The sequence below is a fragment of the Propithecus coquereli genome, unplaced genomic scaffold (assembly GCF_000956105.1).
Source record: "Propithecus coquereli isolate 6110/MARCELLA unplaced genomic scaffold, Pcoq_1.0 Scaffold483, whole genome shotgun sequence".
Taxonomy (NCBI): Eukaryota; Metazoa; Chordata; class Mammalia; order Primates; family Indriidae; genus Propithecus; species Propithecus coquereli.
Genome location: NW_012150652.1, coordinates 1541327 through 1566354, shown reverse-complemented (window position 1 = coordinate 1566354; position 25028 = coordinate 1541327). Strand labels below are relative to the sequence as shown.

The 25028-nt window shown below is 47.6% G+C and overlaps 1 protein-coding gene across 4 annotated transcripts in view; it reads right to left on the bottom strand.

Moving 5' to 3' along the window:
- Positions 1-25028, bottom strand: part of TENM2 (teneurin transmembrane protein 2) — an 888605-nt gene that overhangs the window by 61666 nt on the left and 801911 nt on the right. For all 4 annotated transcript variants that reach the window (XM_012655757.1, XM_012655758.1, XM_012655759.1 and 1 more), the window contains one exon: positions 2731-2941. In XM_012655757.1, the coding sequence (XP_012511211.1) occupies positions 2731-2941 (211 nt within the window). The remainder of the gene's footprint in view (positions 1-2730; positions 2942-25028) is intronic.

Sequence of the window (25028 nt, the reverse complement as noted above, 5' to 3'; positions counted from 1 at the left end):
GCAATTACAGCATAGGCAAACCATACGTGAACCCCACCTAAATACTCATGGCCTAGCGCAAGCCCTGTCCGGTCACGAGTCTCTGGCAAGAAGAATCACATTCATAATTGCAAGGAAACATACCTACAGAAACCGTTCCTCACTAGGATCTAATAAGCAGAAAAGTATATAGATTTTTTTTGGTCAGAGATTTGTGGCTTTTTTTTTTTTGAGAGTTTCATGTATTAAAATAAATAATAATAATAATAATATTACTGTGTTTCATATCTGTCAAAGTCAAATAAAATATAAAGACAAATCTCTAAATTTAAAATGTTTTCTTTGAGAAGCAAGAATTGCAATTCAGGCCCTACACACAGACCAGGTGGTCTTTGGTATGTCTGAGGAACAAAGAGAAGGTTGGAGGTTTTATAAGAAGGAGAATGCTACATATTGTTTTGCGCAAAAAGCTCATTGGCACCAGTAAAGTTCTGGGGAGCTGGCGAGCTCTGACTCTGAGTGATGGCGGTGGGTAAAACTAGTCTTAGAGTTACAGCAGGTTGTTTCAGCAGTTATTAGATAAAACTGGTTTCAGGTTACAGCAGGCAGTTTAGGCAGCCAGGCTCACAGAGAATTACATTCTTGGAGCAACGTTATGTGCCGAGTGCTTTTTTTCCCTTGGCCCTTTCCCCCCTGTTATAGTTGGGTAGGACAAGAATGACTCCATTAGTATGGTCAACTTTCACATATATAATGCTATTATTTTACTTTTACTAATTAAGAAAATGAGGTTTATGAGCCCAACGTGACACAGCTAGGTAGTGCCAGGGCTGAAATAGATGAGGGCTGAGATTATTTTTCCCTTTCTATTATTATTTCTTTTCTATTTTATTTTTAATAAAACCAGAACAGAGAGAAGCTAAAGTCATTGGTCTAAGGTAACCTTGTTAAGAACCCTCATATTCAAAAGAGCTGCCAGGAACGGGGCTGTACAACTTTCCAGAGAGCTCTAACAGGCTGCAGAACTGGCTGTGCGGCCGCCCGCTGCTTTCCATCCCACCCTGGCTAGGCTGTCTCTGGGAGGAGTGAAGTCCGAGGTGCGGCCTGACAATGTCTCCTCCCCAAAGTCTCATGGTGGAATTGGGTGGATCGGGGGAAGCCCCAGGAGAATCACTTGTAAAGTTAGGGGCTCCGGTAAAAGGTGAAGTCTGGTATTTCCTTCCCTGGCTGGAAGCCTGGTGGGGCAGCATACTTGCTGAGTTGCTCCTGGGCCTACCTGCACAAGGGAGGATGAAGATAAAGACGGCACTGCGGGGGTTGCCAGAGGAGCAAAGGGGCCAGAACCGTCCTGCTCAAGTTCCTAGTCCCTAGAGGTTTTGTGAAAAAGAGCCCAACCAGCAGTGTTTATTTCTCCATGTGAAGGAGCACAGAGACAGAGTGGGGTACCCCCCATCCCCACATCAGCATACACCATCCACATCTGCACTGGCCCAAATGAGGGTGAGATCAATCATGTGCAGCCTGGTCAGAAGAAGACCCCCTGCCTCTCCTACTCCTCCCTCTCTACCCTCAGAATCAGAAATGGTGTCTAGAAGAGAGAAGGGGATATGGTGGTGGTGGTGGGCGGAGTGTCTCAAAACTAGACCTTCCCTTTGCTCTCTTCTCCAGGAGGAGCACAATTCTAAACTGTCCTAGGGTGACCAGGTGCAGTGGCTCATGCCTGTAATCCTAGCACTCTGGGAGGCCGAGGCGGGAGGATGGTTTGAGCTCAGGAGTTCGAGACCAGCCTGAGCAAGAGTGAGACCTCATCTCTACTAAAAATGGAAAGAAATTAGCTGGACAACTAAAAATACACAAAAAATTAGCCGGGCATGGTGGCGCATGCCTGTAGTCCCAGCTACTTGGGAGGCTGAGGCAGCAGGATCGCCTAAGCTCAGGAGTTTGAGGTTGCTGTGAGCTAGGCTGACGCCACGGCACTCTAGCCCAGGGGACAGAGTGAGACTCTGTCTCAAAAAAAAAAAAAAAAATTGTCCTAGGGCAAAGGGAAGGTCAAGTTGATGACAAAATAAATCCAGAACGTGGCCCTAGGATATTCATCAGCCTCAAATTAGCAACTGAGAGCAAAAACAAATTTGAGAAAATATGGAGTGAAATGCAGTGGCACAATGCTTTGCACACAGAAGATAATTAGGAGATGCAACAGACGGGATTGCTATGAGGATTAGAGATAATCTTCAGAAAGTCTCCGGTTCATCCTAGGTGCTCAATAAATTCTTGCGACTGGCATCATCTTGACTCTAAGATGCCACGAATGATAGGTTGTGTTATCAAGTTAATAACAGCTTTCAAAAATACTCTACTGAATGAATGATTCAGCAATGTTCAAACAAAAGCCACCATCAGAGGCATTATAAAGGGAGATTTACAGTCATGACAATAATGTCATAAAATAACAGATCATAAAAATGATTTAAAAACCAGGGAATCAATAGGTATCTCCAGCAGGTTGTGGGTGGAAGGTGGTCAAATCCTGCAGAGATATCCGGACTCTGTTCTGGAGCCTGAGTTGAAGTGAGGAAAGTGGCCCTTATGAGCTGCAGTGGGGTGGGGGGAGGGGGGAGGGGGAGTGTCTCCAGGGGCCCCTTAGTTTTCCAGCCAACTGGGTCGATGGAAAAGCTGGAGCACTTCTTCCTGCTCCAATAGGAAAAAAACCAGCGACTTCAGCAGGCTGCAGGGACAGAGGGTGCCTACCTGCTGTTGAAGGGGTTGTCTCCAGGAATGATGTGGGTGCTATCCTTGCCCGCCAAGAGCTTGATGCGGTCGTAGAAAGACTTCACCGCGGGCCAGTCCGTCTGGCCCTGTTGAATGATGTCCAGGGGGTCCCGGGACCCCCGGCAGAGCAAGCTGTTCTGACAGGCTGACTGCAGGCAGCAGTCAGGGTCCAGGCAATCCACCAGGCCATCTGGAAGGGCAGAGGCAGAGCCAGGGTCAGCGGATTTTCACGGCACAAAGATGCTTGGAGTTGCTAACACCTTTGTTACCAGCGCAGGCATGAGCAGCATCAAACCTTCCCAAGGGCCTGAGGTGGCAGGTTGCACACAGCAAGCCTCGTATAATTCCAATCTATATGCGTAGAAAATAAAAGACTGAAAGGAAATAATTGAAAATGTTGACAAATGGTTATCCCCAGCTAGTATAATAGATTGGTGCATTTCTCTTTGTTTTCTTTATTATGCCTTTTTTTGGAATGTCTACATTTTTCTACTATGAACAAGTATTATTTGAGTGGTTGGAAATAAAAACAAACACTTTGCTTTTACGAAAACACAGCACAAAATATTACCCATAGCCAGTTCCTGGGGCTTGTGCTAATGGGTGCGCAAGTAATCAAAACACGTGGGATCTCTTAAATCTCGCTTTAATGGAGAAAAGCATTTCTTCTCTGCTCCCTCTAAGCCAGGGAGAGGACTGCTGACCAGTTGGAAAACCAGTGGCTGTGAGTTTTACATTTTCCAGGAAATGCAGAGAAATCAATGGCTTTAGCTTGGGAATGCAGAAATTAAAGCCATCAGTTTACCCAATTGTTTTTGTTTCTCCTTCCTGTATGCCTGCAGGACTTGGAACGTCCTGATTTACTTGCCTAGATTCCTGCCCCTTCATCCCTTTTTCTGGGCTGATTCCTATCCACTCATCTACCATTCAACAAATACTGGAGTGTTGTCCACGTGTTGGAAATAGAACAGTGAGCAAAGAACCATGGATGTCTGTCCTTAAGGAGCTGACAGTATATTGGGGGAAACAGACATGACCGACTCATCTTTTAAGGCTCAGTGTAGGCCTCCTCCCGGAAGCCTTCCTGATGATGCCTTGGACAGGTTATTATTCCGGACTGAGTGTTTGTGTTCCTCCAAAATTCTTAAGTTGAAGTTCTAATCCCCAATGTGATGGTATTAGGAGGTGCGGCCTTTGAGAGGTAGTTACATTATGAGGGTGTAGCTCTCATTAAAGGATTAGTGACCTTATAAAAGAGACCCCAGAGAGTGCTCTAGCTCTCTTTCTGTCATGTGAGGACACAGCAAGAAGACTCCCGTCTATGAACCAGGCAATGGGCCCTCACCAGACACTGGCGATCTGTTGGCGCCTTGATCTTGGACTTCCCAGCCTCCAGAACTGTGAGAAATAAATGTTTATTGTTTAAGCCACCTAGGCTATGGTATTTTTTGTTATAGCAGCCCAAACTGACCAAGGCCGATCAGGCATTCCTGCTCTGTACATCCCTGAATCAGAGGTTCTTAAAGAATGGTCCTGCATCAAAATCCTGAGAGGAGAATCCTACGGACAGGATCCGGCCCACCCCAGAACTCCCCAGGGAAAGCCTCCAGGAGCAGGTCCTGGAATCTGCATTTTAACCAGGATTCTCATGCACAATAAATTTTAGAAACTGTTGTTAACGCCAACTTCCTTGCACTGGAATTAATTATCTCTTTATGCTTGCCTCCCTATCTGGAAAATGAGCTCTTTGAATAGAAGAATAGTGTCTGATCAATTTCTATATTCATGCCTCACTTAGTGCCAAGCACAGAATTGGGCACACAACAAATGTTTGTTGAATGAATAAACGACTATCTCCCATTCCTCACATGTCTGTGAGGGCTGAGGACGAGAATGTTCAGGGCGGTGTTTGCTTTGTGGAATTTTCTATCAGAATGGATTAGTTGGCCAACCCTTGTTCACTCTTCTGGAAATTGATTGAACACAAAGTGGAGAAGCTTGGAGAATAACTTGCTTGTACCTCCTGGATTTGATAGAAAAGCATTTTTTGGACCATAATTATAACATAGAAACATGTACTCAAACCCTAGGCTTTGCCTTGACAAACACTTGTATTGGAAAGCTGAATCACAGGCCTGGCTGGGTGCTTTAAATTTACTACAATGTAATTTTTTGGCATTACCCTTTTTGTTCGGTTCCGCTAATGAAATTGAAATATGTAATTTCACCAAAGTTCCACTGTAATTTAGCAATTAATGTACAATTATTTTAATGCATTACTTTCTTTTTAGCAAACAAACAAATTAGGAGGTTGCATGTTTTGCTTGGCTTTAAATTACTAAAACTAGCCTCTCATTTTCCACATGGGCAAATGTTGCTCATGTGCCTCATAACACATTTGGATTTACAGAATTTCCTAGAAATGCAGACACAGGAGGGTGAGCAGGCACACACGCTTTAAATTTAGAGACTTTCGAAATCAAGGCTCTGAACATCTCCGGCGGATGTGCTGGCTGAATCAGGTACTGCTCAGAGCCTGGCAAACTTCAGACCCCAGAAACAGCGCTAGAGAGTGTATCTCAGCAGCAGGGCGATACTGAGGCATCGTTTCGGATCCACATTCAGATTGTCCAATCTGGATCGGGGGGCCATTGGCAAAATAAGACAAAGCAAAAAAGAGCACGTAGAATTCTGCCTTGACTATCACCTTCTATGGACCGCCTCACTGGACAGATGGGATCTACCATGGAATGCCTGCTTCGGATTTTAAAAATAACCCACAGAGATATGTTGGCAGCGCTTCCTTCAGCAGCCGCAGAAGCTTCTCAGGTGAGAAGAAACCCACTGTTGTTAGCATTATAGATTTCTTTAAGGTCGCCGGCCTCTTCTGATTAGGAGTGCCATCCATCTCTGGTGGCCTTTCTGTCCGCAAGCTGGTGAAGTGTCTCCTCCCCCGCCAACCCATTCATTTTGAGGACCTCTTTGAGCTCAAAGAATAACTTAAGACAGTTTTCCTATTAAACACTGCACATTTTTCTCCTCCGTCCCCTCCAGCCTGCCACTCTTTCCGGGCTTGTGACTGTTTCAGAACTGTGCACCTCAAATGTCCCCACGGTTTTGTTGATCCTGGGCTTTTTATTGAAGAGCCCGTCTGGCAGGAGATGCCCTAAACACAGAAGCGACGGCAGACAATAAATGCTAAAAAGGAAAAAAATAAAAACCCGGATATAAATGATTTCTTCCTACATATTTATATTTACCTGCTCCAGGGACTGCGTATTTGGGGGTCCCACCCGTTATTATGTGCGGGCATACGTTATGCCCGTAATGACCTCATCATGCCGCGTGATTATGGGCTGCTGCTGCCGAACACTTTCAGACAACACCGTGAACTTTAAATTGGCACTCCAATCTCCCAGTGGCCTGTCAGTCACGAGAATCGCGTCTTTATGCCAGCGAGCCCCTTGGATGGAGTCTGACATTGCAATCTTCAGTAAATTACCCTGTCACTGACAATCTTGCAGTTATCTCGCAAACAATCAAGCAGGCAATGAAACTGTTCTGAATTGCCAGTTCAGGACCTGAGAGGCAGCCGATGTCTCCATTCAGCAGCGGCGGGAAAGCGGCTCAGCCCCCCCATGACATTGGACGACGTATTTATTTATTTGTTTGTTCGTTTATTTATTTATTTACCTACCTACTTATTTGTTTGTCTGGTTGGCTTTTGCCTGGTGAGGGTGGTGGGGGGAAGTCTGCAGAGTCCTGGAAAAAGGGCCCGATTCTGACTCAGCCGTTATGGGAAAGCGACTTAGGCCACCCCAGTTGGGCCCAAGGAGGTGGCCCACGTCTGCTTAATCTTACTTCACTCGGTGAAACGGGGCCAAGGAGAATTTCCGTTAGAGCGGAGGCTAAATCGCAGCTCTGGCTATATTCTACACAGACACGTCATATGCTAATTGTCACGGCGATTTCAGGGAAATGTGGACGTGGAGAAACTTTCTGGGAACAATGCTGAGGCATTCTTTTCATTGCTTTTGATAAAAAAAAGAAAAATTGGAGATACTTTTCTGTACAGCTCTGGCAACGTAAAGCAGAAATCATTTTAAATAATGCTGAATTGAATCCTTTGGATTAGAAGTCCCGAGGTAAAAAGCCAAAAAGTCTACACAGCAACAAAAGTGAGAGCCCGGCCTCTGGAATCAGATGGATTTGGGTCTGAAGCTCATCTCTCCTCCTTCCCAGCTGCGTGAGCTTGGGAAGGTAATCAACCTTGCTGAGCCTCAGTTTCCCCGCCTTTAAAACTAAGTTATAATAGTGCATATGCCACGGGTTATGTGATGGAGAATAAAGGAATTGGTATCGATATATATATATAATGTCAGTCCGGAGTGTTCAATGAACTATAGCTATTACTATAATCAGATATTCTCCGAAGTTTTTAACTTTTTATAAAAACTAGACATGAAAATAAATGAAACTAATATCCCTTTATATTTAGAGTCATTCACTGGTATGAGCTCTGGGCTGGTTGAATCTTGGCAAGAATACAGGTTTCCAAACAGTGATTGGTTCATAAAATTAATAGTAATAATAGATGCTATAGATTGAGCAGAATTTACGTATATTATTGATTTAAATCTTCATGGCAATCCCACAAAGGAGAATAACGTAACCTTTTAAACTTCAGACTCTGGAAGAGGGTGTCTGGAGTTGTTGACCTTGGGCAATTAACTGCTTGGTGCCTCAGTTTCCCTCATGATCATGATGTTAGAAAATGCTGTTGGGAGGATTAAAGCAGTTATTATATATACAGTACTCAGAGCAGTGCTTGGTACAGTGAGTGCTCAGTAAATTGTATTATCACTATTGTCACCATATCACCCATCCCACAGAGGACGAAACGGAGGCTTCGAGAAGCTGCCGGAAATTACCTAAGCGGCTAAGAAGCAGCTATGAGTAAAAAGTAGAGAAAGGCAACCAATGACATTGTCACCCTCTGCCTTTATTATTGGAAGGAGCAGACATTGCCCCAAAAGGGCGTCTGAAGACAGGGCAGTGGACACCCATTACCCAGGGACAGAGTGGGCTGCTGTAAGATTTAATCACTTCTGAAGGCCTGTCTACTCCTACAGCTGGGAAAGAACTTGGCTGGTTGAAATGAGCATCTGAAAAGGAATCAGCATGAGAAACAAGATGCCTGGGAATTCATCCCTGGCAACGTAGGCTGCTGAGGACCATTGTATTTACCTGGGAGACTCAAAGCCCCCTTCAGCTGTTTACCACGGGTACAAGGTGGCACTTAGCTTCTGTGCTGCCTGTACGATTGCGTCGGCCATTTCCAGCCCCTGTCTGGTTTGTTCTGCTAGATCTTAAAAGGAAAGGAGCTCCTAAATAGCCAGGAGATTAGGCTCAAAGCTTTAGCTGAACGCTTACTGGCAAAGCTGTGCTGGGTGGGGAGGAGGCCCTGTGAAATCAGAGAGGCTGTGAGGCAGCCGCAGTGCACATCTGGGCATTCCAGAGTCGCTGACACGCTGCCTGGAAGAGGCTGCCTGCGTCCTTGCATCATGGCTTTCACAGGGGACGGCTCCAGGACTCAGAGGATGCGTATTTCACTTATTTTCCCCTTTGGACTTTGTAAACTGGGCAGCTTATGGAGAATGTGCATGGAAGCATTTTGTTCAATTAATTTTTGGTGCCTTTTGGTAGCTTGCTATGCAAATGACTCCCTTTCCAACCTGCATGACCTCCATGGCTTTCTGAAAGGCTTCGGAGAAACACCTAAATTTACTTTTCTCAGTTTCATCTCGTGACAGGGTGGCACACATTCGTGACAGGGTGGTACACGTTGACTCCGACAATTCACTGCAGGTCCCGTGGGTAGCTCTGCTACTGTCTCCACCCCACACCTCGTTGGGAACTGGTCAGAAGCTCAGATTTTAAAAAGGAACAACCCTCTTTCTAGAGTCTGGTTTGATGGTACCAACAACCACCAAATCTACCTTCCCTACTAATTGGGCCAGGAGGCCATAGAGTGGGTTGGTTAAAAACGTGAGCTTTCAAGAGCATACTCTGAGCTATTCATAGGGTGTTTGAGAACAGGCAAAGTTAATCAATGATGCTAGAAAGTTAGACATTGCAGTTTCCTCTACAGGGCGGTATTGGCTGGGAAAGGGCACAGGGAAAGTCTCTGGGTGCTGGGCATGGTCTTGATCTTCACCTTAGTCACCTGTCTACACAGGCGAATTTACAAAGTGGGGTAATGATGATGATACCTCAGGGGAGATAATCATGTAAGACACTTAGGACAGTTGTGAGCACCTAGTTACCTACTAAGTGCCTCTGAATCATTTCTACTTTTTTTTTTTGTGATAGGTCTTCTTGACATCATGTATGTTTGTTTACCCATAGAGAGCTAGGTAATTGCCAAGTTCTCATTTTCCCAAAAAAAAATACAGGTAGTCCAGGTGGTAAACCCAATAAATCTGAGGGCCACGTTTGAGATCAGCAAGTGAAGAGGAGGTAGAAGTCAACGAAGCTATGGAAAGAAGGGAAGAGGCAACAAGTTGAGGCACGAGAGAAACCTGGTGCTGTTTGCTCTTCATGGTGGGAAGGAGGAAGCGGCAGAGTCCCGGGGCACGGGTGCTGGCTGGCAAAGGCCAAAGGCTGCTGCTGGGTTTTAGTTAGAGACAGACAGGGGTTCTTGAGTAAAAAGAAAGATGACAACCATAGGATTGGTCTGTGCCTTGGGTGTTAGTTTGTTTTAAGGTAAGCTCTGGCAAGGCATGCCTAGGGTGGGTAGGACCCTGGGAAAATGTAAAATATTTTTTCTGGGACCCTGTCTATATAAATAATTTGAGTCACCCCAAATCATCAGGTAAGCACCATTCTGGCATCCGGATCTCACAAGACCTTGTAAAAGAAATACCTCTCTGGCCAGCAGGAGCAATGTGCTCACCAGGCTGCCCTCTGGAATGGGGCTGGCCATTGGGATATCCCACCAACACAAATCCCAAAACAACTTGGGGCATCTGGTTGACCTCACATGCAGAGGGTTGACTAGCACCGTGAAGGAGATAAACAGGGACCAGGATTCATGCGGGTTTTAGTCCGGCCTGGGGTGCTCCTCCCAGTTGGCACTGCTGACCCTGGCTAGTCCCTGACACTGGGGGAGCACTTAGAAACCTTCAAGGAAGTCACTCTGAAGCTCAGGGCCTGCTAAGATGCCGGGCTTGGCCCCTGCCCCTAGCCCACTGGCCCAGGGTGACACTGGGCTCTTGGCCCAGTTAGAAAAATAGCAAATGAATATGGTCTTTAGAATCAGAATGGTTTGGTTTTCAACCTGGTCTATTACTGATCAGCTGTGTAACCTTGGGCAAGTGACTGAACTCCTGTGGCTCAGTTTTCCAATCTGTAGAATGGACTTAATAGCACCTACTACACCGAAGTGCACAGAGATGCTAGAAGACAGGGCATATGAAATGAGATGATGAATGTGTGTGTAGCACTTAAGACAGAGGAAGGGTTCAATACATGAAGGCTACTCTTGCTGATAGTTCCTGCTTTCCGCCAGGGAAGGGCACTGTTCCATTTGCATTTTACCCAATGCCTGCTGACAAGTTGGAAGTGAGGGATAATTGAAAGTATTCTGGCTTGATGTAACTAAGAAGTGAAAGGAACGGGCAGGGCTGACTTGATTTAACCTGGCAACATGAGATTAGTTCTTCGTTGCCTCTGTTAGGTCTCCCGCGTTGCCAACCTTTTAAAGCAATAGATTGGCTGACAGGGTGCTCATTTGGAAGGTTTCACCTGCCATTAATACCCCGGCTGCCTGATGCACCGTCGTTCCTCAGGCATCTCCCTCCCCCAACCCCGAGCAACGGCCATTCTTAAATATTGCAGGAGGTGAAACTGTATCTGTGCTCTCTCTGCAAGGTCTGTTGGAAGTTTCCCTATTACTTCCTGCTAATTCTTTTTGTCAGTCTCTGGGTTTCAAGGCCAGAGATCCTGGCCCCAAAGCCCCCTCTGGCCTTTCTTACGACTTAGCAATGGAAGATCGATCACGTCTGACCAGAGATCTGGCAGCGCGGAGGCCCCACTGAATGCTGTTTGCGGGCTTTTCTACTCCTCAGGATGCACGTGGGGAAGGAAGCAAAGACAGCTTAGGAAAACCAAGGCTTCGTTACCGAAGGCAGGGATATGATACAGGTAAGATCTCTTTTTCAGTAGGACTCAGGCTGTATCTTGAGGCCACTGGCAGAAATTTTTGTCAATGAGCTTGCTGTATTTGTCCAGCAAGCTCATTTTTTAAAAAAATGATTCTTCACCAAAAAACTAAACAAATGGACAAAACCCAAAAACAAATATTATCAACAGAAATCTTTTAAACCAACGCTTCTCAAATACTAATCAGCATCGGAATCCCTCAGGGATCGTGACAGAAGGAAGGTTCCAGTCCTGTGGTCCTAGGGTGGGGTTTGAGAGCCTGCGTTACTTACAAGTACCAGGTGATGCCAACGCTGCTGTCCCGGGCACCGTATTTCCAGTGGCCGGGCTCTAAGCCAGTGTTGCTCAGGGTGTGCTCCCCAACCACCTGCCCTGAAGGATGTCGAAATGCAGATTCCTGCTGTCACCCCTGACTGACTGAATTCCTGGGAATCTATATTTTAAAGAAGATTCCCAAGATGATTATGTTGCCCATGAGAGCTTGAGACCCTCCATTCTGAATTACTGAAAATACCTTTCAAATACTGATAGCAGTACATCTGACTCTGAGGGACTAAAGCAGCTTTTCCAAACTCTACCTATGGGAGGATACTAGGGGTTCCCTGAAGCACAGAAGTGGGGGTGGGACCAGAATATCTATGCTCAAATACAATTTGGGAGTCATCAGTTAAACAAAGTTAAACTGGTTTCTTTATGACAGGTCTTCCTGGAGCCTTCGCTATGTGCATATGCACAATGAGTCTTTAATATTGTGATGGAACAGGCAGCATTTCCTGACCATGGACCCCTTTTGGCTCAGAGTATCTCCCTGCAATTGTATCTAGTGCAAAATGCACTTCATGAGAACACAGGGCTGCCGGCTTGGAGGCTCTGTCTTTGGAGCGACCAGCCAAGCCTTTAGCTACTCAGTAGTCAGAGAGCAGCCCCATCCTTGACCGACTTCCCATAAAATACAGACCTTTGGGTGATCAGGCCCAACGCCAGCCATATCACACTACGAGCACGTGTGCTTTGGGCTCCCAGGGCCTATCAAGGCCAATGCATTTCAGAGCAGGGAGCCTGTGCTAGGTGACAACATCCTGGGTGCGGTAGGACGGAAGTGTTAATGGTGACCGCATCTAACGAGAGTGATGGTTTGTGCTCAGGAAGAGCTTCCTCGGTGCCAGGTACTGGGCTAAGTCCTTTACATGCATGCCCTTATTAAGTCACCGCCAGAACCCTGGGCATTTATAGATGGGGGATGGGGGATGTATGAGGAGATAATAACTCGTCTGTGACCACGCTGCTTCTTCGTGGTGGGGCTGGGTTTTGAACCCCATTTGCTGCACTCTGAAGCCACATCCTGCACAAAGCTGCCATGTAAGGTTGTGTGACTGTTAAACACTCTGAGTGTCCAACGCACAGGAGCCTGTTGTGCCCTCTGCCATGACATGGTCGGTGCCTACACAAGCTCTTTTATCTAAGGCAGGACTGAGTCAAACAGAAGAGTAATAAATACATATTGGGGGGGATTTATTTTTCAGAAGACTGGGATGCAGAATGTTTTAGTGGACCCTCTGCCCAGCTCCTAGCTTTCCCTAGCTCTGACTCAGGGGAGTCCCAACAGGGCTGGTCCTCCGCCAGTTGCTAAAGGCCCCCATGCTTTCCCAGTGTGTGCTGGCCACCCTCCACCCAGCCGTCACCCAGCCACGCTCGCAAGAACCCTTTGAGGTGGACTCTATGATCTCCATTTTGCAGATGAAGAAACTGAGGCTCAGAGGGCTTAAGGGTCTTGCCCAAAGTCACAAAGTTAGTAAATGAGGTAGGAATGACGGACAACTGCCGTTGTCTATCCCCAAAGCCTCTCGACTTCTGCTCTCCATTCTTCACAGGAGGCTGTGAGTAGTCACAGCCATATAAAGGTGTTCCCTGAATGTCGCAGGCCTTTGCACGGGAAATGCTGAGGCTTCAGGAAACATGTGCATTTTCTAGTTGTTCTCTCTCCCGCCTCCCTCCTTCCTTCCATCCTTTCCTGCCTCCCTTGCTCTGCTGACTCTCAACCCAGAAAGGGCCCCTGGGGATGATCTCATGTGATTGGAAATTTCCTACCTTGGACAGCCCCGACAGGCCTCTCTGGCATGGTCTCGCCCTTGTTAGCCCAGAGCCGGTTTTTATACCGGGGGGATTTCTATGCTGGCTGCTGCTGTCTCCCCCCTTTACTGTAACAAAAACCTTTGGCAACAGAGAGCAGGCGCCTTTGCTCTCAGCCTCTGCTCTCCCCCAATGCTTGCCCTCTGCCTGCTGCTCCCAGTCTCTCGCTGCCCCCTCTACCCTGCTCTGCTCCTCATCAACCTCCATTTCAGAGTCCACTGACAGGTCAGACAGAACAGAGCCAACGGCTGGCGAAGCCCGGGCCCGGCAGGGGGTGGCAGCCTGGTGCCAGACAGTGACCTGCTGGGTCCCTCAGAAAGAAAAGGGGCTGTCACCACCGACACCTCAGCGCAAGAAGCTGGAACAGTTACTTTCTGCCTGAGGGGAGACCTTGTCTCTGGGGGGCGGTGGGAGGATTGGCCCTAGAGCTGGCGAATTAGCACGGGGGCATGGTGCTTCTCCTCCTGCTGCAGGGAGAAATGCCCTCAGACTGCCAGTCGGGAGAAGGGTCCAGACTCAGCTATCGCACAAGCTTCCTGCTGCATTATGGAAATTGGAAGTACTAATTCCTAAACAGTGTCATTCCTAAACGTGGCCACGGCCATGCTTTGCGCGCTCCCTGGAGATTTTCTCATTTAGTCTTCACATCTCCTCTGTGGGATAGGGGCAGGATCCAGCATTGCACTGCCAACTCGGACCACAGGATCACATGGGCAGCAGATGACCTGGGTCCAACCCCAGGTCTGCAACATCCTGGCTGTGTGGCCTCGGGCTAGTCACTTTACTTCTCTGAGCCTCAGTTTCTTCATCCGAAGAATGGAAGTAACAATCACACCAACTTAATAGGGCCGTTGCCAAAGATTAAGCAAGCCTTATGCAAAAGCATTTAGTGTAGAGAAACCATTTGTTTATTCCCATTTTACAGATGGAGAAACCGAGGCCTAGAGAGGGTAAGTTACTTGACTAAGCTTGGGCAGCTGCTAGTGGGTGGTGATGCGGGTTCACACACAGCTGGCCCAGGCCCAGCCTTGCTGCTCTTCCCTGCTCCGCACCTCTCCAAGCAAGCTGTACTTCAGGAGTCTGGGGTTCACCCAACAGCCATCCTCACCAGCCTCTGCCTTTCCTCTTGTTTTAAAGGAGGATCACCAGGCGTGCACACCTAGTGCATGAGCTCACAGGAAGCCAGTATATGGGATAAGCAAAGTCAACAACGCAGATCAAGAGCAGTATAACCATGTGTTCGTGTCTTACCGAAAAGAAATGATGTATCTATTTGGATTTTCTTTGCATTAATAAAATGGTTTCATCAGTGGTACATCGTGACTCAGGTGTCATTGTCTGTATGCATGTCTTTTTTTAGTCCTAAAACGAAATTTATGTCTCCTCAGATAATCTGTTGACTAAAAGATAACTGCTTCCTAGGCCGGACGCGGTGGCTCACGCCTGTAATCCTAGCTCTCTGGGAGGCCGAGGCCGGCAGATTGTTTGAGCTCAGGAGTTCGAGACCAGCCTGAGCAAGAGCGAGACCCCGTCTCTACTAAAAATAGAAAGAAATTAATTGGACAACTAAAAATACATAGAAAAAAAAATTAGCCGGGCATGGTGGCACATGCCTGTAGTCCCAGCTACTCGAGAGGCTGAGGCAGAAGGATTGCTTGAGCCCAGGAGTTTGAGGTTGCTGTGAGCTAGGCTGACGCCACGGCACTCTAGCCCAGGCAACACAGTGAGACTCTGTCTCAAAAAAAAAAAAAAGATAACTGCTTCCTATCCCAAACACTTCTCATGAAAGCTGTTATTCACCCCACTCATGTAAACATGAGTTGATCAAGACAGACACGGGCCCTGTGTTGTGGCCCTGGGTTCTAGAGGGGGAAACAGTCAACAAACAAATGCACACGAGACTTTTAGAGAGCGGGATGTTCTGAAGACACTAAGGAAAGCAGGGCGCAATGGTGGAGAGTGACGGGGCAGGGATTTGTTGCTTGAGCCAGGGGAACCAGGGAGGGCTTCTCTGAAGAGGTGACGTTTGGGTAGAAATATAAATGTAATGAGGAAATGAGTCATAGAAACATCTGGAAGAAGAGCATTCTGGGCAGAGGGAGCAGAAGTGCAGAAGTCCAGGGTGAAGATGTGTTTGGGAGTTGTAGGAATGACAGATGGCAGGCATGGGGCAGAATGAAGGAGAGGAGGAGAGGGAAGGAAGGAGATCAGAGTGGAAGCAGGGACCTGCTTATGCAGAGCACGGGAAGCCACTGCGGCAGCCCGGCTGCCATCCTGCGGGAGCTGGGAGGCCCTGGCAAGGTTCGAGCAGGAGTGGGGTATGATCTGACTTCTGAAAGGATTCTTCCGACTGCTCTGTGTGGAACCGGAAGCTGGAGGACCAACAGTCCAGCCCAGCAAAGTTGGTAGCATGATCTGGGTGGAGGTGGTGGGGGTGGAAAGATGTCAAGAAGCCATGGCCTGAGTGATTAGGAACAGAGAACAGAGATCCAGGCAGAGGAGCATCCAAAAACCTGCGTGGCAACATGCACAGACAAGGTGGCATGTCAAAGACCAACGGAGTGGCCAGCCTGGCGGACGGTGTGATGGCTGGGAAGCGATGACATCAGTGTTGCTCATCAAAGGCCAAGACTTTGGGTGATGGGCCAGGTGGGCTGGGGTTTTCTCCCTGGCTCTGCCCTCCCTGAGCCACATGCTTCCTGAGTGAGCCTGGCAGGGAAAGGACAGGAGAGGCTCACCCTGGGGACTGCAGCTTCCCTTGTCTGCACCTGTCTTCTCCACGGACCCCCATTTCCCTTCCTGACCCCAGATGCCCAGAGGTTTTGGACTCTCTGGCACACCCTGGTATCCGACCACTTTCAGAAGCAGGGTCTGAGAGAAGAGGGAACAAGACATTTCGAATCAGGAGCCCTGGACTCCAATCCCAGCTCTTCCACCGTCGGACTTTGGGCAAGTTAACCTCTCCCCTCACTTTCTCTGTTGGTTAAATGAAATCCTCTAAATGTCGGCAACTCATCCAAAGGTTTCTGTAACCCTGGGCAGGCCAACAGAACATGGCAGTGAGCCGCCCTGCTTGGGAGGACAGTGTCACCCCTTCCAGAGCCAGTGGGGGTGGGATTGAGCGGAATGTATTATAACAGGGACACAAAGATGGTTTCCTGATTTTGAGATGTATGCATTACTCAACATGATTCACTTTTGACTGGGGGGCAGTGTATGTTTTTAGAATCTCTGAAGTCCTATCATTCAGGGAGTTAGGAATCCTTAGAGCCACCAGGTACATAAGGTGGCAGTAAGGTGTTTCCTAGGAACTTTCTAGTCAAACCTCACACCAGGCCTGTGAGGTTGATATCATTGTTACCAGTTTACAGATGAGAGAACTGAGGACCAGAGAGGTCATGTTCTTTGCTCACAGAAGCGCAGTTAGTAAGAACCAGCGCCAGAATTTACAGCCAGGTCTGCCTGACTCACAGCCTGCGGGCCCCAGTGGTAAAGGGCTCAGCTTCACCTGCTGGCCCGGCAAGCGCTGTCCTAAGGCGGGCAAGGGACCAAGGCTAGCGATCACCGCCTCTCCACATTTGCCTTTTAGTCTAACACTCTTGAAAGAGGAGGATGGAGCCCAGGAAGTTGGGGCTCTGAGCCCCCTCTGTTGACAAGCCTCTGTGGTAAGGGACTCAGCAAGCACGGGGATGTCCCCAGGGCCCATCTGCTAATCAAGTCCCCAGCGCTCAGGATGCAGAGCTGCTTGGCCTGTCTTCGCCATCAGCTGGCCCAGGGCTGCCACGCTCGGAGGAATCCTTCTCTGCCAGCACTCGGGCTTCCCTTAAAAAGGCACATATTATGCTAAGTCAGTGGTTCTCAAAGGGGCAGCATCATCTGGGCACCTGTTAGAAATGCACATTCTTGGGCTTCACGCCAGACCTACTGAATCTGCAACTCTGGGGTGCGGCCCAGCCATCTGCGCACGAAGCCTTCCAGGTGATTCTGTTGCTCAGCTGACGTGTGGGAACCCTCATGCTATTCTGCATATAGTAACTCATCTAAGCCTCACAGCATCCTGAGAGGTAGGAACTAGCCTTAGCCCCACTTTACAGAGGACAAAACTGAGGCTCAAAACTTGCTCCAGCTCATTCCCACCATGAGTGAGTGGAGAAGCTGGGACCAGACCTGGCCTCAAGCCCTCTGACCGCACAGCCTCCCGACCACTCTGCCAGGCTGTCTCCTTCCCCTGGGGTGAAATGTCCACGTGCAATGGAGGAAACATAACAAGAGGCCACATTTTTTTTTTGGCTGTGGCATGTGTCTCGTAGTAACTCAAGCAGATACCTTGGCCTTCTGTCTGAGGGCACGCAAGCCCCAGGCCTGAGTCAACAGTCTCCTCCATCCTCCACATGGACTCTGCATCCCAATGTATCGACATTCTCAGGGGTCCCCACCTACGCATTGCTGTTTCTTGCCTCTGTGCCTCTGTATCTGCTGTTCCCTTCACCCACAATGCTTTCCCCTCCTTCCTTGCTTAATTTTTCTATATCTTTCAAAATTCAATCTTTACCTGCTCTGGAAGTCTTTGATGCCCCTCCTTTGGGTGGCCATGGTCTCTTGGCTTTACCTCTACCGTGGACCCTTAAAATACAGCTCTGTAGTGACTGGTTTAAAATATAGTTTACCCACCACCAGACTGTGGATTCTTTGCGGGCAGGGTCTGAGTCTCATTTATTCATGTGCCCTGGCATAGGATAGGGGCTTAGTATATGTTTGTTGAATGAATAAACGAGTTTCAAGGGGCTCTGCCCGGGAGTGTGGCTGGTGTGGGGAAGGTGTGTGCTATCATCGCCACCAACGACGAATGGTCTGAGCAGGGCTGTAACTAGGGTGAGGTGAGTGAGGGGCCTGGGGGCAAAGGTGAAGAAGGCACTCACTGCTACGCTCCTGGGTACTGCTGCTCATCCTAGGCTAGGTCCCAGATGTGAGATGGACCTTGGCTCAAACCAGTGGTGGCAGACACCCATTCTCCTGAGGGTCACGGGGTCCTTTTGGTGGCAACAAAGCATGGAGAAAAGCATCCTGGATTTTGAGCCAGGGAACCAGGGCTCCAGTGTCAAGTCTGCCCTGCCTACTTTCCGGTCCTGAAGAAGCTACTTTCCCTCTCTGGGCTTGGTAGCTGCTCTACATTTTAGCTTTTTTGCATCCGACATTCCCAGACTCTCATAGATGAAATCATTCTGTGATTTCCATAAATGACATGGTAGCGTCCTTCAGTGCACGAGGCCCAGAGTTCCAGGAAGGCGGGGGTGGGGGCCAGCACAGTGACGACATACCTTGAGGACAGGCAGAGGGAGAGAATCACCTTGGAAAGGTCGGGACTTTGTTGTGAGCGGGCAGGAAGAACAGTGCCGGGTGCAGAGGTTTGGGGAACACCTTGCAGTTTTCTTTGAATTTGCATTTGGCCACAGAGTTCTGGCCCCGCTCCAATCCCCCAGCACTCTTGGCTGAGAAGACAGAAAGTCAAAGAAAAGAGCACAGGCCTTGGGCAGCTGCTCTTGCTGTGCTGTGGAGAACGCCTCGCTATTTAAAGGCCAACTGCTCCACTTTCCCCTGCTCGCCCCTGGCATTCCAGTGCCTGAGCAATTTGTGGCAAAAACGCCAGATCCAAAACTGGGGGGCGGGGGGAAGCTAACGCCAATGGCGTTTTTCAGCATGCTGCAGAATTCGTATTTCTGAGGGGCTGAGGTTCAGACACTCACAGTTTACCCAGCCACCACACTCGGGTGCTCTGAGGGCCCACAGGAGGGCTCTTGACCTGGGCGTGGCTGTGTTTTAGCTGTGGGCGCTTGGGGAAGCCGCTTCCCCTCCCCGGCTCTTCGTTTCTGCTTCCTCGTAAAGGATAATGAGAGGCTCTTAGGGCTCTTCTGGGCATTGCCATGATTTATTTGAGCAATGTGGGTAAAGCCTTAGCGCAGGCCTGATCCCTGGTGAGGGCTCAGTGTCTCAGGCCTGACACATCGTGTCCTTTGACATCAGCCCAAAGGACACTCCCTGTGTTTGGACCATCTGATCCCTCAGATAGAATGTGTTCCTGGGAGATATTAATGTCTACACTAGATTTCTTTCTTTCTTTTCTTTTTTGCTGGTGAAGTGAAGCAGTGGGAGTGGAGAAGGAACATAGGAATCTGTAACTGCTTGTGATTAATTGGTTGTAAACATCACTGCACTCGGACCAACCTACACTGGATCTCTCAACCTCGGCATTATTGACATTTTGGGCTGGATCATTCTTACCATCCGGGCAGAGTCTCTGGCCAAGGCACAGATACAGGAAGCCAACATAGTGATATCAACGTTACCTCCTCGCCACCAGTTAAATCTGTGTCTCAATCCCTTAATTCCCTGAAATAAGTCCATAGTGATTTAAATGATTAACAGTTTTTTCAGATTATGCATTTTCGTCACAATTTTATAATGAATATTTGATTTGTCATCTAATCAGGGAAAAAATATAATCCCTTAAGAGATACTTAATAACCATTTAAACTACTAAAGACTTGATTAGAAAAGACTGAAGGTGCTGTGTTGGGTAAACTCATAAACTTTAAATACCTTTTTTTTTTTTAATTCAATGGTCAAATAAATTTACCAGAAAAAGGTTTTTAATGGGAAAATTTTATCTTTGAGGTGATATTCCCTGGGGCCTCTTTGCAACAACACAAACTCCGTACTCGTTTGAATCTTCTTCAGAAACATTGTCTAAATTTTGTTGGCGTTTCATAAGAAGTGAGATCATGGCTTTAAGGAGAAAAGCCATACATCCCAGTGCGTAGCTGAAAGGCCCACTGCGAGTCTTACTTTCTTGAGCCTCAACGTTCTCATCTGTAAAATGGAAACAATGTGATGAGATAGACTCATTGAACTTATATTCTGGTGGGAAGAAACAGACAACCCACAAGAAAAATATATACAGGAAAATTTGGGAGTGTGACATTTCTATAAAGGAACACTAATGGGTGATGGGAGAGAGACAGAGGGAGACTTCCTAGCGTAAACACAGCCCTCCCTGGAAGGGGGCATTTGAGCTGAGAACTGAATGATCAGAAGGAGACAGTCATGCAAAGGCCCTGGGGGCACCGAGCTTACCACGTGTGGCAATCAGAAGGCTGGCAAGGACAGGTCAGAGACAAGGTAGGGAACACAGAGAGGATCGTCTAGGCCAAGGCGAAACAAACATTTATTTTTGATTCTAACTAGATGAGAAGTCCTTTGAGGGCATGGAATGACCAGATTTACAATTTAAAACCATCCCTCTGGCTGCCGTGTGGGAGGACAGAGAGCACCCGCCAAGAGTAGCAGCAGAGAGACCCGCCGGGAGGTGCTCCCATCCCCGAGGTGCACAGAAAGCTCGGCACAGTTCTTGTATCATGTAACCTTTCCAACATCTTACCGACTATAATTTTTATATGCAGTGGAAAACGGGTTCTATCTTTTTTCTTTTTAAGCTCAGTGGAATAAAAGAAAACTGACCTCTGTCTTCAGTTTCCTAAACAGAAGTTTCTCTTGTTAAATATGCCCAGGAAGTCAAAGACCTTATTCCCTTGGAAGATCCAGAGTGATTTCAGACCTCTGATGCTCTGTGTGCCTCTAGGATCTCAGTTGGGGCTAGTTCTGCTTCCCTCCCAAGGAAGACAGACCCAGCACTTGGCCAGCTGGCAGTGTCCTCAAGGCCAAGGTTTTTTCCTGAGCATTAGATATATTGCTTTCCTCTCTGGGAGCTGGTCGGGGACTCTGTTTATGGCTCCAGCTACATTTGCCACAAGGTCTTTGGACTGCAAGGAGAACCCTCATCCAACACAATTAATAGAGACATGTTGCACTTTTAAGCTGTTCCCCACCCAACCAATCCATCAACATGATTAGCACACATTAATCAAGGCATTTACAATGGGTTCCCCAAGCTTTGTCTCTCGCTGGGGGAAGAAACTGGGCTATTTGGACGTGAGAATCACAACCCTTCCAGAGTCCCCAAAGTCCCTAGCTTGGCTCTGCTAAATGCACAGACAAGGTGAGTTATTAATTAACAAGTGAGATAAATGCCGGAATAGCATCCCTGAATCATGTCAAGCCAATTTGGATGGTTGTGGGAGTGGGAGGGAGGGGAAGGAGGCAGTGGGCGAGGGGTGGGTTTCATCTGTTCCAAGTGCTTTGGACACACTCCAGTGTTATTTCTCCTCATTTAGACCTGGCTACAGTGCCTTGGATGGCGCGCCCGGAGCTCCGGCCGGCATCCACATCTCCTCACCCAAGGCAGCCTACTTTGGAGCAGAATGAGGCACCAAGCCTTGCAGATGGAGGTGGGGTGGGAAATCCTGCTGCGAAGAGAACCCAGGGTGGAGTCCTTAATTTAGGGAGGGAAATGAAGAAGAGCCCCTGCCAGGGGTTACTGATCACACAGATCTGTGGCTTTGAGGGCTCTCCATGGAGACAGGCTGAACACCCTGGGCGTACCCTGTGCTGGGCTTTCTCTCATGTCTGGAGGCTCACACCCTCACTCCATGACAGTCCCTTTGCTGTGTTCCTGCTGATCCAAGGGAGTCCCTCCCTGTCATCCCTCACATGCCCGATTGCATTAATAATCATAACAACAACTTGTTTATACATCTTTTCAGTTGAATAGTGAGCTCTTGGTGGACACATGTCACTTTTTTTTTTTTTTTTTAGTATTTCCAGAGGCCTATTTCCAGTGTCTCACATTAGTAGACCCTTAATAAATGTTTGTTAAACCACAAATGAATAAGTTAATGGATGGATGGTTGGGTGGATGAACGGATGAATGGGTGGATGGACGAATTCACACCCTAATGACAAAGAGTTAAAGATTTTTAAATTTTCAAACAAACATCAGTCACCTTTCCAATTAGGGACAGAGAGTACTTCTAAAACATACTGAAGTTATTCACCAAGAAACTAAACATGAAGATGTGTTCCTGTCTTTTCAGTTACTTATTTCTTCTTGGAATAAAATTCCTCTCTTTTTCACTTCACTCTTTGTGTGTTCTTGGGACATTAGGGGTAGGGGTCTGGGGTATAGGCTCTGTATCACTGGGCTGGGTCAGCCCACTCAGGGGAAATCATTATTTAAAAAAGTTTTTCTCAAAATGTGGTCTGCAGAGCATTGTGTCAGATACCCTGGGGTGCTTGGTTAAAGTGCAGATTCCTGGATCTTATATCTAACTTAATAAATCAGAATCTCAAAAGTGGGGGCCTGGAAATATGACTTTTAAATAAACTTTCCATGCAGTTACACAGCCCTGAAGCACAGGGTTACAATCTTTTGTAGTTATATACACTGGAAAAATCACTGGTTGTGTTTCATCTATATACATTGTCTCTTCTTGAAAATAACATTAAATATTAATAACATTCATGTTAGTAGCAACCAATGCATGAGGGCATTCTATGAGCCAGGGAGCTCATAAAATACCATATATTTTCTCACTTATACTTCACACCAGCTAATGGCTTTGGCATTATCATACCTATTTTGCAGGTAAGAAAATTGAGACTTTGAGAAGCGAAGGGGCTTGCAGAATTGAGACACAAAAGCCAACTTCGAAGCCCAGGCCCTTAGCCATTGCAATGGTCCAGTGTCACCTATTCAGAAACCGGAGATGGGAAGAAGCAGCAAAATGTTTTTCAGTGCTGTGTTGAAAATGGAACACAGGGGAAAAAAGATGTCTCTGCTAGCGCAGTAAGGAAGGAAGTGATGCATGGTGAGTGCAGACAAGCTCAGAGGGGTAGGAAGGCTTCCTCCTATCCCTCTGTCTCCAGGCCAATGGCATTGCCTTGCCCCATCTGGGAGGATTCCACTGGAGCTTCGGACAGACTGCCCCGCTGGCTGGGAATGATGAGAGAGGACTGGGGCTCCTGACTCTAAGTTCTGGGTGATAAAAGGGAGTTAGGGGGGAGTAAGGACTGTCTCACCAGGCCAGACGGTCTAACGACGCCTCCTCACCTTGCGGTTCCCACTTTTAGAGGAAATCTACACCCTCTCTCCTACCCCTGGCTGTGATGAACTAAATCTCACACCTCTGTCTGGGTGGTGATAATGAAATATTATCTGCCTGTCACTTGGCGCACATGTTGTGTGTATTCTCAGACTTTAATGAGCTGCTATTTGTCTTCTGTAAGCAAAAATATTTCTTTGAGTCTCTTCTTTTTCAAATTGGGGTGAGCAGTTCAAGTGAAGATCTCTCACTATTAAAAAGACAGTCCGCTGGCTGGCATGTCTGTCTGAACCGTTCCCACTTCTTTTCAGTGGTAATGGCAGGTAAAGCTTGTTCCCGCAGAACCAGCCATTGCTTTCTGGGGTTACACTGGTGGTCACATAGCTGCGGGGGTTTGGAGACTTTGAAAGCCGTGGGAGTAAGAAGGTAGGGGAGTTGGCATAAACTGTTTTTGTGGGGGATATTCTAAGGCAGCCTTTTCCAGCAGGGTTTGAAAATATTTGCGTGAAAATTTTCTCGATTCTTTCAAAGACGGTACTTTTTCTGGTACCATTCTAGATGCATAGGAGAGAAGTTAATTCACTGCATAGTGATTATCTTAGGATGGTGGCTCTCAAGAGGACCTGCATCAATGTCACCTGCCTCAGCAACACCTGGGTGTTTACTAGAAATTCAAATTCTTGCACCCCACCCCAGACCTACAGGATCAGAAACGCTAGGGGTAGGGCTCAGCACTCTGTTTAACCAAGCCCTTCCGATGGTTTTGCTGCAAGCTGAAGTTTCAGAACTAGCAGGGGACATGAGGTACCAGGGCTTAATTCTCTCCGAGGAACCAGGCTTGAAAAAGGCTAATAAGGGCTTCAAATATCTCTATCTGTATTTGTATCTTTATCTGTCTCAGTTTAAAATAAAGAATGTATGTCACTTTAAAGTGAGTTTTTTTTTTTTTTAAAGTAGAGTCTTTCGAGATGGAAAAGTGATTTGCCTTTTCCAGTCTGCTTTGGAAGATTGCTCTATTATTTCCCCCATTCATGAGATTTATAACAAATGTGTCCGTTGCAGCTGCTCCCCCGGCCTGCATTCCTGTTCTGCCTGGTTGCGTCTCTGACCCACTGCCAGGTTGTAAACCACACGCACAGCCCTCCCTGAGAAATCTCAAAGCAGGACCCGGCCTAGGGCGGAACTCCCACCCCCACCCAAAACAAACAAAAGGAGTGGTGTAATTAGTGTGCTGCAAGATCGGATCTGGAGTTGATGAGCAACAACTTTAATATTTATCAATAAACAGCAAAGTGCTTAGCACACCTCCTAGGGAAGTAATTAACCATAAAAAGGATACTCTACAGCGAGGAATCTCCTCCAAAAAAAGAACTCAGTTAATTGTGAATTGCTTACACCAGGTGAGAGAGAATTGGTGTCTACCTCTCTTACCTGACATAAGCAACTCTGAATTAACTGGGAGTTTCTTTTTATAAACACCGTGTGGAGCCTTCTTTTTCTTTGTGGTTAATTACTTCCTTGGGAGGTTCATTTTAATAGTTCCCATAACAAGGCCGTTATTGTCTTTATCGTAATCACTGCCTCATTTACTTTTGTGGCCTGCCTTTCTGACGCTTTGCCGCTGCCTGCCAGGAGGAACCCTGAATTGTGACCACTGGGCAGTCCCTAGTCCCAGATGGGGCAGGGCCTCTTCTCTTAGCCCTACCGCTTTGGGAATTTGGCTTTCTCCCGGTGGGAGCTGGGATCTGGGCCAGGGCTGGTGGAGAGGGAGGTGAGTGGTGCAGGCACGTTGGGGAGACTGAGTCTCCGGGGTGCCCTCTCTCCCCTAAGTGTGGCGTCCCAGCCATTTGCTACGCGTTCAGCTGCTGACACCCAGAACAGGGAAGCAAGCCAGGAACGTAGCTCCTTTCTGACAGTAGAAGCTGATCT